Genomic DNA, 16,089 nt, shown 5'->3' with positions numbered 1-16,089 from the left:
CATGATGTCTTACCAGAGGGGCTTATCACGCTGTGCTCTAACATAGCTTAGGTACGAAAGAAATATATTATTCCTAGTGACGGTATGGTGGGACTGTTTTTGTGTTTCACTCTCCTTGTCACAATTTAGCTTTCAGTGTGTGTTTTCTCATCTTAGTTATTGCAATACATGCCATTTTATCTAAGATGCAGTTTATTGAATAAACCTTATTGAACTATACTCTGCTTCTGTTTGTCTTTGCCTGTGTGAGGCTAATGTAACTGAGAGAAAGGGATGAGATCTGATCGACCATTCTTCCTCTGAGGAGTCCTCTCTGTCATGCACCCGGTTGCCACAATCATCCCTGCTCTAGGGTGGAGATGAGGAACTGTTAGTTGGCCGGAAAACCCAGATTGTGTCGACAGGTGTCACATGGTGTGGGATTGGACTCAGTTCCCCACAATTCAGGTGATTCTGCCACCCATATCTGGTAGTCTCATTAGGATAATGAGAACCTATGCAACACTCTATGCCAATGCACTTTAAACAACTGCACTATATGCCACTGCACTCTACTCTGCACCGCTCTATGTTACTCTACACCACTCTCCTCTGTGCCACTTGAGTCTACTGTGCACTCTACACCACTGTACTATACACCACTCTACACTACTACTCACTCTGCCACTCTATTGTATACCACGCTACTCTATGCAACTGCACTTTGCCACTCTACTCTGCACCACTGCACTCTACTGTGCATCATTCTAATCTATGCTTCTGCATTCTGTGATGCTACATTCTATGCATTCAATGCCCCTTCACTCTACACTACTATATTCTGCAACACTCCACACTAGTGCACTCTACACCAGTCCACTACTATATTCTGCAACACTCCACACCAGTGCACTCTACACCAGTCAACTCTGCTGCATACCATGTCACTGTATGCCACTCTACATGACTCAACAGTATGCTACTCCTAAACACAACACTCTCTGCCACTCCACTCTACATCACTCTGCTCTTCACCATTCCACTCTGCAACACTCCTCTACGCCCCTAATTTTTAGGCATGCTAAACAGCAGCCATTCTGGTGTGCAACATGGCTAAAACACATTGGCAAAGCTAGTAACTCTTGCGTAGAAGAGACCTACTGGCTTTGCTAATGTTTGTTAGTACTATGAGGTTCCAAGGTCCCTGAAAGCACTGTAAGTGTAAGCCCTTATTTTAAACATGCATTACACACACTACAGTAAAGGCTGCCACAAAATGTGTAACTACATTTAGATTAAATTTAAAAAAAAGCCCTTCTAAAAAACAGATAAAAAAAACTATACAGATTATACCTAGTGTATAAATTTATCATAACTGTCCATTAAAACCTCACACTCCACAGCTTAGCTTGGACCACCCTTATAGTACCTCTCTAAAAGAAAATATCTTTGCCATCAGAACACTTTAAGTGACTCCTTCGATTAAAGCCAATACAGGTTTCCAAGCCCCTTTACATTTGCAGATTTACCAGTTGTGCACATTTGCATTTCTTTTGAGACGGAGACACCCAGGCAAGAAGGCCTATTACATATCTGTCTCTCTCTCTCCCTCTGGGTCAGAGCACAGGAGACTCCCTGCCGTTAAATTTAGCTGGGGAAACTAAATTGTCCTAATTACGTCTGTCCAGTAGCTGAAAGGCAAAAATTACAGACAAATGCTGTCTATTGACCCTTCCATCACGGACAACGGATTGTAGGCCTAAATTAAGGGCAGTCTGTGAAAACTACGGACAGGTGGACACCCTAGTTCATGGTAGCCCACTAGCACTTTCATTTCACCGTGCTCCCCAACGCACCTCAGGTGTTCACCAAGTTGATGGCAATGGTCAGAGCTCATCTGCAGAGATCAGCGTTTCAGTCTTCTCCTGTCTTGATGACTGACCATTGAAGGCGGGTTTGCCCCAGGCTGTCGTCTCCCACCTCCGGACTATAGTGGACCTCTGACATTTGTTGGGGTTCACTATAAACATGCCAGAGTTACACCTGGCTCCCTCTCCTTGGGGCTGTTCAGGACACAGCGCTGTTTCGGGCTTATCTGCCCGAGTGACGAGTCGAGGATATTCAGGCTATGATACAGATGTTTCAGCCTCTATCCTGGATTCGGTGAGAATGACTCTGAGGCCGATGGCCTACTGCATTCTGTGGGCAAATCATGCCAGATGGCGTATACAGGCTCTGCTGTGGAATCTGCAGTTCCAGTGGGCGCAGAGGAATCCCTCCAACAAGGTCCAGATCTCAGAGGGATCTGCACAAGATCTGCAGTGGTGGTTAATGAACCGAGATTGGGTCAGAGGCAGATCCCTCTCCCTTCCCCCAACCAGATCTGACAGTAGTGACAGATGGGTCACTCCTGGGATGGGACGGCCTTCTGGGAAAGGTGGATAGAGGAGGCATCTGGTCTCCAGTGGAGTCTGTATTCCACATAAACATGTTGGAGCTCCGTGCCATCTGGCTTGTATTGAAGGCTTTTTCCCCCTCGGTCGTGGTGCTGCAACAAGCAGGGCAGGGTGTGGTTGTGGACCCTTTGTCAAGTGGCTCTGCACCTCTTGTTGTAACTGGAACAGCAGAGCATATCCCTGGTTGTTCAAAATGTGGTGGACTCTCTGAATGCCAGAGCAGACAAACTCAGCTGAAAATGTCTACCGGATGACAAATGGCATCTCCATCTGGAGGTGGCGCACGGTCTGTTGCAGCAGTGGGGAGAGCCTTGATTAGATCTGTTTGCCTCTGCCGAGAAAACGCAATGTCAGCACTTTCTCATGATGGAGTTTCCAAGGTGGCAATCGCTCTGACACTTTTTGTCTTGAATGGAACTCGGGCTTCCTGTAAGCCTTTCCGCGCATACCACGTCTTCTCAGAGTGATAAATAAGATCAAGAAAAACTGGGCCCAAGTAATCCTTGTGGCTCTGGACTGGGCATGGAGAGTCTGGTATCCCAAGTCGATGAGCATCTCCATCGATTCTCTGATCAGACTGCCCCTTCGGGAGGATCTTGTGTTGCAGCTGCAGGTTAGGATTCTACACCAGAACCTGTCAACTCTCTCCTCCTTCTTGCGCGGTGATTGAGCGGCAACAGTTGACAGCTTTTGACCTTCTGCCCAAAGTCTCTAATGTAATCTTGGCAGACAGATGTCCCTCCGCCAAAATGGTATACAACTGTCATTGGAAGAAATTTGTGGCATGGTACACAGACTAGTCTGTTGACCCCCTTTCTGCCCCTTTCTCTGAGCTCCTATTGTTTATCCTTCCTCTGGCCCTATCTTACACATGTTTCCTCTATCCTCCTTCAATATGCCCCAGTGGGATTTGAATTTTGTTTTGACACTTCTGATGTGCGTTCTCTTCGAGCCTCTACACAAATGTCCTCTCAGGCTTCTCATTTTGGAAACAGCTTTCCTTGTGGCCATTACATCTGCCCGCACGGCATTGTCATCTAAGTCACTCTACCTTTCCATCTATCATGACAAAGTGATGCTTCGCACTAGGGCTTATTTTCTACCAAAAGTGGTTATGGCCTTTCATGTAGGACAATAACCTTGTCTACTTTATACTCACCCACACGTCCCCCTGAGGAATTGGAGAGACTCCACTGCCTGGACCCATTCTACCCTGATAGTACAAAAGAGTTCTGGGTGGATGATCAAATCTTTGTTGGTTATGTGGGTGCGGAGAAAGGTCAGAAAGTGCAGAAGCGGACCATCTACAGATGAATTAAGATCTGCTATGCACTGGGCAAAAAGCAACCACCTTAAGGTTTGCGTGCTCATTCTACCAGAGCTACAGCTGCGACACTTCATTAGCACATGAAGTAACAGTCCTTGACATTTGTCAGGTGGCAATGTGGGTGTGTCTGCAAACATTTACCAAACACTGCAGCCTGAACAGTCAGCTCCGTAGGGATGGGCACTTTGCCTGTTTGATCCTGCACGACTTTCTATTATGATCTTGGTTTGCGGACCCACCGCCGGGGATGGTATCTATTCAAAGGTAAGGAATCTGCAACTAAAAATCTCTTTCAGATGCACCTGTTACTTACCTTCGGTAACACCTTATCTGGTAGAGACATATTCTAGTTTCAGATTCCTTACTGACCCACCTATCCTCCCCACTCTGCAAACTGATTTCTAGGAAGAGGGACTCCCCCTTAAGGGCCTTCGTTTTGACATGTCAGTAGTCTTTGTTCTTCATGGCTCAGCGCTTCTGGTGTGGAAAGTCGTGAAAAGAACCTGACATCAGCACACCAGGGTGGCGCCTACATAGGGCGTGTGACGTCCTATCTGTCCAAGCCGATGCTGAACCTGGAGCCAGTTGATGCCACTTAACGGCACGCATGGGTACTGTTCAGAAAATTCTCCAGACCCAGTATGACACCTGGGGAAATTCAGAGGTAAGGAATCTGCAACAAGAATATGTTTCTACCAGATATGACGTAACCGAAAATAAGTAACTTGGTCATCATTCTCTTAGAGAGGATCCAATCTTTGTATGGCGGCAGCCATAGAAAAGTTACATTGCTCATAAAAATCAGTAAATAATTTGCTTTAGAATGATGTTCATAACACTGATGAATAGTTTTGTGCATTTCTCACCTGTAGTTATTATAACACTTGAATAAAATCTGCTCTTGTGGTATTTGTTTTTTTAACTTTAACGTAACAAAAACAACTTTAGTGTTGAAACTTTGCACTGTTTTGTGATTGTGTTTACATTCAGTACCATTTCATTTTATTAAAATAGACGGGACAAAACTCGTTTGGATCATCTTCAGCTGGAACAGCGTCTTATGCAAGAGAAGAATAAGCGCAAGAAAGCTCTGCTGGCAAAGGCTATTGCTGAAAGGTAAGAATATTTTTATGTAGTAATAAGCTATCAGGCAGTTCACTCTAAGGCACCCTGAAATGTGAATTTAATTATCCATCATTTGAACGTGCTAGTAGAATAACAAGCAATAACTCAAACAAAGCATATTAGTTGTGAAATGTTGTGCACAGAGCAGATGGACAGAATTAAGAGAGAGCATTGATAAGCTTGTGTTGAGGCGGCTGTTTCCATCTTCCAGTTCAGCAAGAAGCTTGGCTGGACTGCAGAACCAAAAGCAGCCCTGGCAAAAGTGCTCAAACCAGTCCGCCTCCTTATCTTCCCTCTCTGTTGAATTGCTATGTGGCTTCTACAGTTAACCTCTAAGATTTGGGCCTAGTGACTGAGGCACCAGCAGCGGCCCTGGTCATTCATAGCTGGCTTTTAGTGGCTTCGGTCCACCGGGGAATGCCCACTGGAATAAAAGTCCAATCTGAAATCTGACAGAAAGTACTAAAGGCAATTTAAATCTTACCATATCCAGGAAGGTGAACCAGTAGGATCTAAGTGACCAAATAGGTGTATTCTTAGTAACCCTCAAAGAGAGGCTGAAATGACCATTATAATTGAGGACTTTGTGGGTGAAGCAATGAGATTTAAACTCTGTTAGCCTCCATAGGCAGCCAGTGTTGCTATTACTATTTGTGAGCAGCAATTTACAGTGGTCAGAAATCCTATATAGATTATTTTTATTGCTACCAGGAGCAGCCACACAAGTACCAATGTTTCATTATTTTCTAAACAAATAATTATAGAATAATGTAGATCAGCTGTAAAGTAATATAGCACAAGTACTCTTTTTAATCTTGCCTATATCTTTCCTTACTTTATCAAGACATTAAATATTTGAAGGAAAGTAGTGTGGAAAAAGCAATTGGTTCACATTTTTTGAGCTGTCCCTGAAATTGGTTAAAGGATGCAATAAAGCACCCACGTGGGTCCCTCTGTGCTGTGGCAATTACTGTGGCATTGCCTGTTGGACTCCGTTTCCTAGCAGTCTCTAGGGACAAGCAGGAGGGCCTGAGCAACTCACAGCACCTGTTGCTGTCTCTGTACTACAAAATTAGCACATCAGTCCTGCTGTGCAGGGGTAATTACTGTGTCAGTGTCTGTTGGACTCTGGGTCCCAGAAGTCTCTAGGGCAACACCAGTGATGTATCCTCTTTAAATAGTTTAACTCTCTGAAGTGGCGGGGTAGCAAAGGCCCCCGCAGCCCCTGCGGTGCGGGGGAGGGGGTGTTGTGGTGTTGTGTCCCGAGCTCCAGGGTGCCCCTCAGCGCAGAACACTATGCATGGGCGGCAGGCTCCTGAGTCCAGGGGGGCCCTCCAAGTACTTTTCAGGGCCCCCCCTCAAGTTTGTTACGCTACTGATTCTCTGGAAATTTGTGGGGAGTTCTTGGTCTCCAGCTGCTTCTTCTTATGAACTTCGTTCTTCTCTTCTCATTCCCGCAGCATCTTTACCATATATCACTGGAGGGGATGTGTTGTTATAATATTGCACCGCTTTTGGAGAGCGAGTGCGCGCTTTGTTTACAGTAGAGTGTAGTCCCTTCAATAAATATTTTACTCTGCCATGAACTGAACCAGCAATCCCTTTGCAATGAGTAAGCGGTAAGGAACTGAAATTCTGCCAGGGAAGAGGAAGAGGAGCTCCAAGTTAACTACTAGTGCTCCTGCAGATAGCATTGAAATACAAGGCTAGAGGATTCTGAATGCTACAGGGAGGTAATAAAAGAAAGGCTGGTGGCAAAATATATTCTATATTTTCAAACCAAGGGGAGAGAACACCATTTAGCTCAAGCAAAGGCCCAACTGGCCTAAAAGGAGGTATTGCTTCAGGTGCCCCTGAAGCCAATTACTGATACCCCGTCAATTCTAATCTCAAGGGAACAGCGACTACAATAGTCGAACCAACTATTACACGTGGAAACAGATATGCCGTCCTTGCAGATTATCATCTGTGTGCTGAAATGGGCGATGGAAAAGGCACTGAGTTGCATATTACGGGGGGGGGGGGTGCCTTGAAGTGATGGACTGTTCTGTTGTGGACTCTGGCCCAAGACTCTCCGTTAATGTGGATATTGTCATACTGGTTAAAAGATTACAAATAGAGGTATTTAACCTAAAACAGCAGGTAGTAACCCTGTCAGATGAAGTTGGGAAATTGAAGAAACTGGATAGCGCCCCACAATCTAAGATCTCTCCCAACCTACCCACTAGCATGTATACCACACTAATTGACAACCAAACCAAGAGGAAGGATAGTAGCAACAAAATTGGGTACCTACACACCTGTGTTGGAGCATGTGCACTCCCCAGTTTTGAAGTTCCTTTCCTCTAAAATGTAGGGTGTCAGATATAATCTATGGAGTGTTTTGAGGCCAGCTCCTCTTTTCAGGGATCAAAAATAAGGGTCAACCGAGTAAGGTGCATGAGGGCCAGATGGGGAGGCAGAGTAGTGTTTTAATGACAAAGGTACCCAAGTTGAACCTTGTGGATAGAGAGAACAAGGGCACACTGATAGATAAATATACCCATTATGTAAGGTTGGTGCGCCACTGCTATTCCTTAATTTGTTCAGATATTTGGTATGCCAAAAGGGGGCCTTTGATTATATTGAACTATGATGAAAGCATATCCAGATGGCAGTAGGGCTTGTGGGTCTGGAAATGCACGAAAACCTCCTGACTGACTCTCACATTTGTTTCAAGCTTAGTCCCCTGTTTTCTCCACTGTCTCCATCCATTTCCTAACTTCCAACTTCCATAAGTGCTTTGGGAATATCAATGGTGGATTGATTCGGCAGCAGTAGTATTCACATTCCTGTGGGAGGAGGGAAACCCTCTGCTATTGATGGGATAAAATCATCAAATATACCCCCATGGGGTGAGATTTTACCTTTCACATCTTTGCAAGTGGAAACCTTTTCTCTACAAGGGGGCAGTCAACCGCCAAATTCAAATATTGTAAACATCCTGTCTTGGGATGTGGCGGTGTTATCCTGAACGGGGTTAATTTATAGACCATTTTGACATATGTTTGTTTCAAGAAATATGGTGCCTTACAACTGTTCATAGGCCGGGTTATGTTAATTTATTTTTCCCAGCACGTTACAACCTTATGGAGGCCTTCTAGCCTGGGTACGCATTTTACAAAATGAGAAATTGTGTTTTCTTGATACTGTCTCCCCTGATAGCCATGATATAACCTTCACTAAATGGGCAGTCGCATGTTTTATCTGTGCAGTATGTATCATTGCAGGAACAGAGGGGAAGCTGAAACACCCACATTGAAAGCAGACATAGCTCACAGAATTTTATATATATGATATTTAATCATTATGGTTGATTTTAATACCACCTTGAACCACTTGATAGTTCCTGTGTACAAAAAGGGCTGTAGGGATTTCCCCCTTAATTATAGGCCCAGTAAGCCTTATCGACGTGACCCAGAAGCTTTTTTGCAGGCAGATACTGAATAGGCTTGACCTCTGGGTAGAAGAGCAGGATTATCTACCTAACCTCCAAGCTGGCTTTAGGAGAGATTTAAGCACTGTTGACCAAGTCTTTAGATTTCTCACTAGTTACTGGAAGATAGTTATTTTGCAAAGGTCACATTTTTACTTTGCATTTGTGGATCTAAAGTCTGCTTTCAGCTTGATCCTCTGCCAGACACTTTGGGAGGTACTGGAGTCGAATAAGGTCCCGCTTGATTTGTTGAACGTCCTTGTGCGTTTGCATCTGGATACTTACGTTCAGGTGGCCCGGGGGCCTCAGTTGAGCAGATGGAACACATTGGGATTCACAAGGGCGTCTGGTAAGGATGCGTACTCACCCCCCCTTTACTTTGCCTGTACCTCAATGATGTGGTAGCTTACCTAGATGGCTGGGATAGCAACACACCTCGGGTTGCGGGCCTAAAAGTTTGCTTGCTTTTATTCACAGATGAGACCTTGCTGGTCCTTAAGACGCCAACTGGCCTGCCGAAATTAGTGAATCGTTTGCCGCTTTTTGTGCTGACCGTGGGTTGATAATTATTTGTGTAAAAAAAACAATTTATGACCATTAACCCACATAGGTCATTTAGAGGTTCCATCACTCTTGCTGGAAGTAACCTTGACAGGGTAACTACCTTTGATTACCTTGGAATAACATTAACTCAGAATATGCTGTGGCTTCCCCAAGTAAAGAGAAGCAGTATAATTTTATGCCATCGTGCGTTTGGACTTTTGAGGCTGTATCAGGCCTCAAAAGTGAGACGCATTTTCCCAGCATTAAAACTATATAGCTCCAAGGCAGAGGGCAGTGCCCTATAGGGTGACGAACTGTGGAGCTCATCTGGACTGGCTGAGCTGGGGAAGTAGAGAACAATTATTTTTAAGGTCCTTCGTGCATCTTCCCTAAAGCAGGCCTCTGCTTCCCCCTAAGGTGCAGCATGGACCTTAACTTTCACTCATAAGGCCCAGCTATGATCTCTTTTGTATTGGTGCCAGCCTAAGCAGACTACAGCTCTTGCTGAATACTAAAATGCTGTTAAGAGCAAAGTTGAAGCAGGTACGAATCGCAGAATAAAGTGATTATGTTACATCAATGACACTGGCTCAATTGGGCCTACAGGGCCACCTGCTTCACAAGAAGAGTTGTTCTCACCTTCCTAAGCAGACTTTAAAGGGCATCTATTAGGCTCATGTGTGGTGTCTTGAATGAGCAGCAAGAACTATAGATCACTCACAACTGAATTTTTAGATTTTAAACACTATATTCGGTAGGAATAGCTTTTAGATTTTATCTCAATTCATGCTGTTAGACTTTTGTACATTACAGTTCGCCACAGCATTTTAGCACTCCAGTCTTTCTGCTCCAAATTGAACTTCAAAATCTCTGAGAGCACGTTTCTGTCCAGTGTGCTGTGGTGCGGAAGAGACTCCATCCCATCCCATCCCATCCCATCCCATCCCATTTCTTTTTTTTTTTTTGCCCAGCCTACGAACGTCCAAGTAAGTGTATACTTCTTGTGGTTAGATAGTGCTCAGTGCTACTCAGGCTGCTGCTGGTTTAGACTAACTCTTTTGTCTGTGCAGTTGCCAGCTATTTACACTGGAGTTGGAGTATGAAAACCAGCACATTGGGGCAGTAGTGGCAGGCTGGATAGTTCACTGTTGGCACTGTCAGGGTGGGTGGAACAATTAATGTTTTTATGTTTGAAAACTGTTAGGCAACTTATGTTGTTTATGGCCCATTCACCATCAAGCCCACCATAAGAAATGATCACAGGAAAGAGCCAACCACATTGTAAAACAACTTAGCAATGCGTTTTTATTACTTTGATGTATAAAGCATATGCTTTGTTTGACATTTGTGGCAACTTGTTTTGGAGAGGTGGATAAGTTTAAAGGCAATGTTTATGAAAACCTTTGTGTTTATGTTTAACTACACAATAATTGTGTATTCTGTCTTCAACTACGCCTATATTTTACTACTGAACAAGCAGTCACAAGTGCAGTTACCTTGCAGGCACTAGGGCCCTGATTTGAATTGTTCAGCGAGTGCAGTGACACACTGGCCAAAAGCTCGAGGAAACACACTGAACACCAAATATCTCTATATTTTACTAGTAAACAAGCAGTCACAAGTGTTTCTACCTTGCAGATACTAGGTCCTTGATTTGAATGTTGCAGGAGTTGCAGTGGCATAGGGGTGAAAAGCTCTAGGAAACCAACTTAACACAAAATATTGATATATTTTAGTAGTAGTGCATTTACCTTGCAGACACTAGAATCATGATTTGAATGTGGCACAGGTTCCATAAGCTCTAAGAAAACCACTGAACACAGAGTGTAGTTGAATGATGCAGCAGGTGCAGTGGCATAGGGGCCAAAAGGTCTAGGAAACCCACTGAATACCAGATATTGCTATATTTTACTACTCCCCCCAACTCGGAACCAGCTATGACAGATATCTTCCCGCTCCCTAGCGACTGTCTGCTAGTGCTCCCTGTGGTGCAGTATGAGTGCTGCATCCTTCAAGCAGGCTTCCTCTTCTCTTTACCTAGGACACTGGCACACCTTAAAAATATTTGGATCAACTTTTTTCACAGTATGAGCAGCTTTTGTAAAAAGCACTTAAAAGTTCTATAAAGTATTTCAGCACTTTATAAGAGCACCAGTTTTATTGCACAGACACTTTTTATGGCACTGGGAAGATTACATGATTTGGTCAGGATCATAGTATATTGAGCCTGCACCAAGACTCAACCCCAATTTCCCCAAGTCAGCAGCTCTTTCCATTACTTCACATCTTTATTATAATCATCTGCAACATGTAAAAATAAACACTGACAAAGACACTAAATTTCCCATAGGTGAAACCTATAGGCTTTACCAACGCTTGGCCTTTATCATTACATATAATAATATCTTGAAATGCATACCTTCAGGATGTGCGCTGTACGAAAATGTCTACAACATTTGATTTTACTGAAATTGTCTATGATTAATAGGCCATTCAAAGAATGCACATAAACTGACTTGCCCCTTAGTTCACTATTGGCATTGTGAGGGTCGGTGGAAGCAAGAACGTTTCAGAATTCATGTTTGAAAACTATTCCTTAAAGAAACAATGCTTGCACTGATTTAGTCTTATGTACTACTAAGATAATACATTCTGCATGTGAATAAAATACTTTTTTTGGAATTTAAGCGATTGGCCATGATATACCATGTGACACCAATACAGAAGTGTTCTTCTGCACTTCTGATTTCAATCGAGCATTCAGACTGGTGTCTAAAATCTTACTGCCCTTCTGTGACCTACGAGTCATTTAGCGGTGCTCTTCTTTATTGGCGACTGGACCAGATGGCCGGCTTTGAGTTCTTGATATGGCCCTGAATTTATTAAAGACAGTCTGTAGACCGGACCTTTGAGCTTGGCAGGAGATATTTTCTAGCCGCATCTCCGTTTAGTTCAGTAAGTTTCTCTACCATCCTTTGGTGTTGAGATATAATTGTAGCGGAGGCATCCGGGTTATTCCGTGTTTTTTCCCTCTAGCTTACAGGGTACGTGACAATCCCAGACATGGAAATGCTTTAGATGAGCTCATTAGAATTACATGAGATAATCCCCTTGTGATGGTACAATTGGTTGACCTTGCATTTGGGACTCCACTTCCTTCCCCTTCCCCCACTATTGTGGGATCGCTCACTAGGTTGATGATTGCTTGTAAGGTGACTAGCTGTCTGCACTAAAAATAAACATCATATAGGAGAAAAGGGAGCACAATAACGGATGTGGCTGGCTTGGTCTCTTTTAACACCTGATTTATAATTGTATTTGTTTTTTAAAAATTGTATTTAAACAAAACGATATGTACTATATGAATATTTTGTATGTCTTCTACTTTTCTATATCCTGAGGAGGCCCAGCATTAAAAGGGGTCGAAACACGTCGACACCTCACAAAAGAGGGATCCCGTACAAATTTGAACTCATGGTCATAAAGTGATGTCACGCATAGCTTGAGAAAAAAGGGACTTAGTAGTCCCCTGTACCTGCGATGACAGATGGGACTACCTCATGTTGTGGATTTCATGGTGATATAATTATGTTAAAGGCACAGAGACTGTTAAAAGACTGGAGTCTTTTCACATGTTGTTTTTGTATTGTGAATATTTATGTAATATATATACATTAGGTTGTGTAGTCCTATGTGGTCAGATAAGTCTATATATGTGATAAGGCTGTAACGTGTATTGTATTTTGTTGAGATTCTGTACGAATAAGTAACATGTTGAGCACAGGAACTGGAACTTATAGATAATAAAATCTGATTAAGTCTTTTGGTGATAATTTTACACCATAAAGTACTAGGTGTCTAATTTTGGTCTTCACTGTAAATTGAAAGACTTCATTCATTCCCACCATTCTTTCTTTTGAGATTGATATATCACCAGGATATGTGGAAACATTTGGGCAAACTCTACATTAGATAGGTGTACGGATCTAAACAGATGCTTTCAATGAAGAAATGTATGACTGCAAGGAAATACATTACTCTAACCAACAAAAGCTGTTGAGTCTGCATTGCTACTCCTGCTTCCCCTCTCTTTACTTCTTCTGTTTTCTGCTTTTGTAGCACCTTCTTCCTCATTCTTTGTATCACTGTCCTTCTCTTCTCCATTCCCTTAATTTTCATTACCCCCACCTTTTATCAGACTCATGTTTCTTTTATCAGCTGAGTTAACTGTTCTAGAACCACTTACAGCATGTTCTTGTGAGTCCAATTGCATGCACCTGTCAACAAATTCAGAATACTCTGATATTTTAGGATTGTTTTGTTGAGTAGTTTTCATGATGTAGTTTAATGTACAGTTGATTTCAGTAAAAAAATCATCAAAACAGAGAGTATAATGTATTTAGTGGGAGGAAGATAATCCAGCCTACGTCAGGGCAAAGTAATGGTGTCACTAATCCCCACTGAGAAGGCTGAAGTAGGGCACAACACATACCTAAACCAATAGTTAATTGAGAAAATATCTAAATACAATTTGAGCCCATACTTTAATATTGACTATATTGTGCATTCCTAGATTTGTACTTAAAATCAAGCTTCGCTTTTTGTAGAGAAATTATACAATATTTCACTAAAATGTGTTTTCGTTATATATCTTATATGAAAACAGGCATTATTACTTTCCTTGCTGAAACTTTGGAAAAACAAATATTTATTGTCTAGATCTAAAAAAACTCAAGCAGAAACCGTCAGACTTCGCCGGATACAGAAGGAACTGCAGGCATTGGATGACATGGTATCAACAGATATTGGCATCTTGAGAAACCGAATCGATCAAGCCTGCGCAGACTTCTCCTATGCTAAGTATGCTGAATCTTAAACCATAATCTTAACTTTATAGAAAGAGCTCACAATCTGCTCACCTTCTCTCCAAAGGGCTGGGTACTGTTAATGTCTCTTTGGTCATTTCAATTAAAATTTCATTTTATAGAAATCAACAGCTTGCCTCATCCTTATCCCCTCTCCTAAATATGCCACCTTGGAAAGGACAACTGTGGATCCAAGCTTACTTGAAGTCTAAAACATGTTTATTATGAAAAATAAACCAAATAGCTATATCACAGCCCAGAGAGACAGAGCTTCGCTTCACCAGTCAGTTAGTCATATAATGCTAGGCCCTCCCCTTTCACATTTTCCCAACTTTTATACTTTTCCTTCACATAGGCAGTGTGTGCAGTATATGTGTGATAGAAACTCAAACGTTCGATATTAGTGCTAACAAGTGCATGGTGTTTTTCATGTTTTTTCAGTTCCTGTGCAATTATTTCAAGCAAAAGTGCATTTACCTTAAATTCCTCAAATGTTTGAATTAGTGTGTGAGCTAACATACTGTCGGCTGCTACCTTTTAGTGCTGGGGGCTTTGAATGCTGGACATTTGTCCTTTCATGCAATCATGTTACTCTTTGGCTAAATAATGGATGTGTAAGGATTGAAAAATTCTACTGCAAATCAATGAACTACTGTACCTGTGTGCCCACAGGAAGAGATTTGACAAGGCAGAAGCAGAGTATTTAGCGTCAAAGCTAGATCTCCACCGAAAAACTGAGATCAAGGAGCAGCTTGCTGAGCATCTGTGTACTATCATCCAGCAGAATGAGCTGCGCAAGGCAAAAAAACTTGAAGAGTTAATGCTGCAGCTTGATGTTGAAACTGATGAGGAGAAACTTGAACTCGAGATTGAAGTTGAGCAGATGCTGCAGCAACAAGAAATTGAGGCAAGGAGACAGGCACTCCTTGTAAATACAGTGGCAACTGAACAGGCGGCTGAGGAAACCCCTGTTCTTACATTTACAGAAAAGGAAAATGAGGACAAACCTGCTTTGGCACATGCATTAGAAAAAAAAAAAGTAAACGTCTCTCTTGAGACTGTTCCCAGTGATCATTGAGATCACATAATAACAGAGCAAAGTAGAAGTACAGTTGAAACTGCTGCATGTTAACTTTTTTTGCCCATTATGTACCTCATAAGCAACCTGAAAAACACTACTTTCTGTGCTCTCTTTACAAAATAGCTCTACAAATACCCTGCTCAAGTGCCATTTGTCTGGTTACAGACCACTCATGTAGATGAAGATTGCAAGGAACAATGCAATAAGTCCAGGTTGTAATCTTTTCTGGTGTATCATTTTCTGTTTAGTTTGAAATATTTTTGGCCCATACTCCTCAAGATGTGGATCATCAGTTTACACTCATCTTTTACTGGGCCAGTTAGTACTTCAGAGTTAAAGTTTGAACTTAGTATTGTACATATGCTGGTTTTGTGGGATCAAGTATTAATGTAATATTTTAACCTGATACGTTTGCTAAAGTTTGTGATAACCTGAAGGCATCTAATCTCTTTTCAAGGTGGTGTAATGCATAATGATACAACACAGGAAAAGACTCTTCACTAAAACGACATATTGTAATTTTTAGAAATGTGCATATCAATGAACTGTTTGTAAATACACAAGAATAATTGTTATTAAATGTTCGGGAAGAGAAGGCAGAGCTACTCTCTCTGTAGATTCATCTCTGTTCAGTTTTAAAAAGGACTGACTGATTGGCATTTGCTTCATGACGGATGGGGTTCCAGTCTAGACAGCACTAGACCTGTAGCCGTGAGCTGGAGTTGAAAAAGCAAGTTATTATTCAACTTGTCTGGTGAGAGAGCTCTTATTTTACCATTTTAATCTATTTTTGTGAATTTTCAGGTGGTGCTTTTTCAACGTAAAGAGGATGATAGAGTTCTTGCATACAAAGCCACTGTTTAGTAAGAAAACAATTTCTGCTTAAATATCCATATAAATTTTTATACTGAATATTTTATTATCTAAAGGAAGTTGAGTACAATTCACATCAAACTCAGAGTACAGGTGCATGTCAAAATACAACCAGGTAATAGCAAAGTGAATAGTTAACTCAATGACATACAGAAAAATCTGAATGGTATATCACATGTAGAACTCAGTAACATGGGTATACAAGTGTGTGGTTGAGAAAGTCAGACCATACATAAGGTGGGCATTGATGAGGAGATAGTCACAGAGCAGTAGAGTGAAGCAGGGATAAGGATGTTGGGAGAGACACCTATACAAATGTTAGGAATAAAAGAGAAGGAAAAAACAAAAGTATTGGAAGTAAAGGG

At 42.1% G+C, this 16,089-nt stretch overlaps 1 protein-coding gene across 2 annotated transcripts in view; it reads left to right on the top strand.

Moving 5' to 3' along the window:
• The window catches only part of GORAB (golgin, RAB6 interacting), a 79,320-nt gene extending 63,868 nt beyond the window's left edge, over positions 1-15,452 (top strand). Inside the window, exons 4-6 of one of the 2 annotated variants that reach the window (XM_069231082.1) lie at positions 4,777-4,878; positions 13,625-13,765; positions 14,443-15,452. In XM_069231082.1, the coding sequence (XP_069087183.1) occupies positions 4,777-4,878; positions 13,625-13,765; positions 14,443-14,848 (649 nt within the window). In that variant the 3' untranslated portion in view covers positions 14,849-15,452. The remainder of the gene's footprint in view (positions 1-4,776; positions 4,879-13,624; positions 13,766-14,442) is intronic. The other variant, XM_069231081.1, reaches the window with a different exon arrangement.
• The last annotated feature ends 637 nt before the right edge of the window (positions 15,453-16,089 follow it).

The sequence above is a fragment of the Pleurodeles waltl genome, chromosome 4_2 (genome assembly GCF_031143425.1).
Source record: "Pleurodeles waltl isolate 20211129_DDA chromosome 4_2, aPleWal1.hap1.20221129, whole genome shotgun sequence".
Classification (NCBI taxonomy): domain Eukaryota; kingdom Metazoa; phylum Chordata; class Amphibia; order Caudata; family Salamandridae; genus Pleurodeles; species Pleurodeles waltl.
The sequence above is the reverse complement of the archived record's forward strand: the minus strand, read 5'-3'. Positions and strand labels throughout refer to the sequence as shown.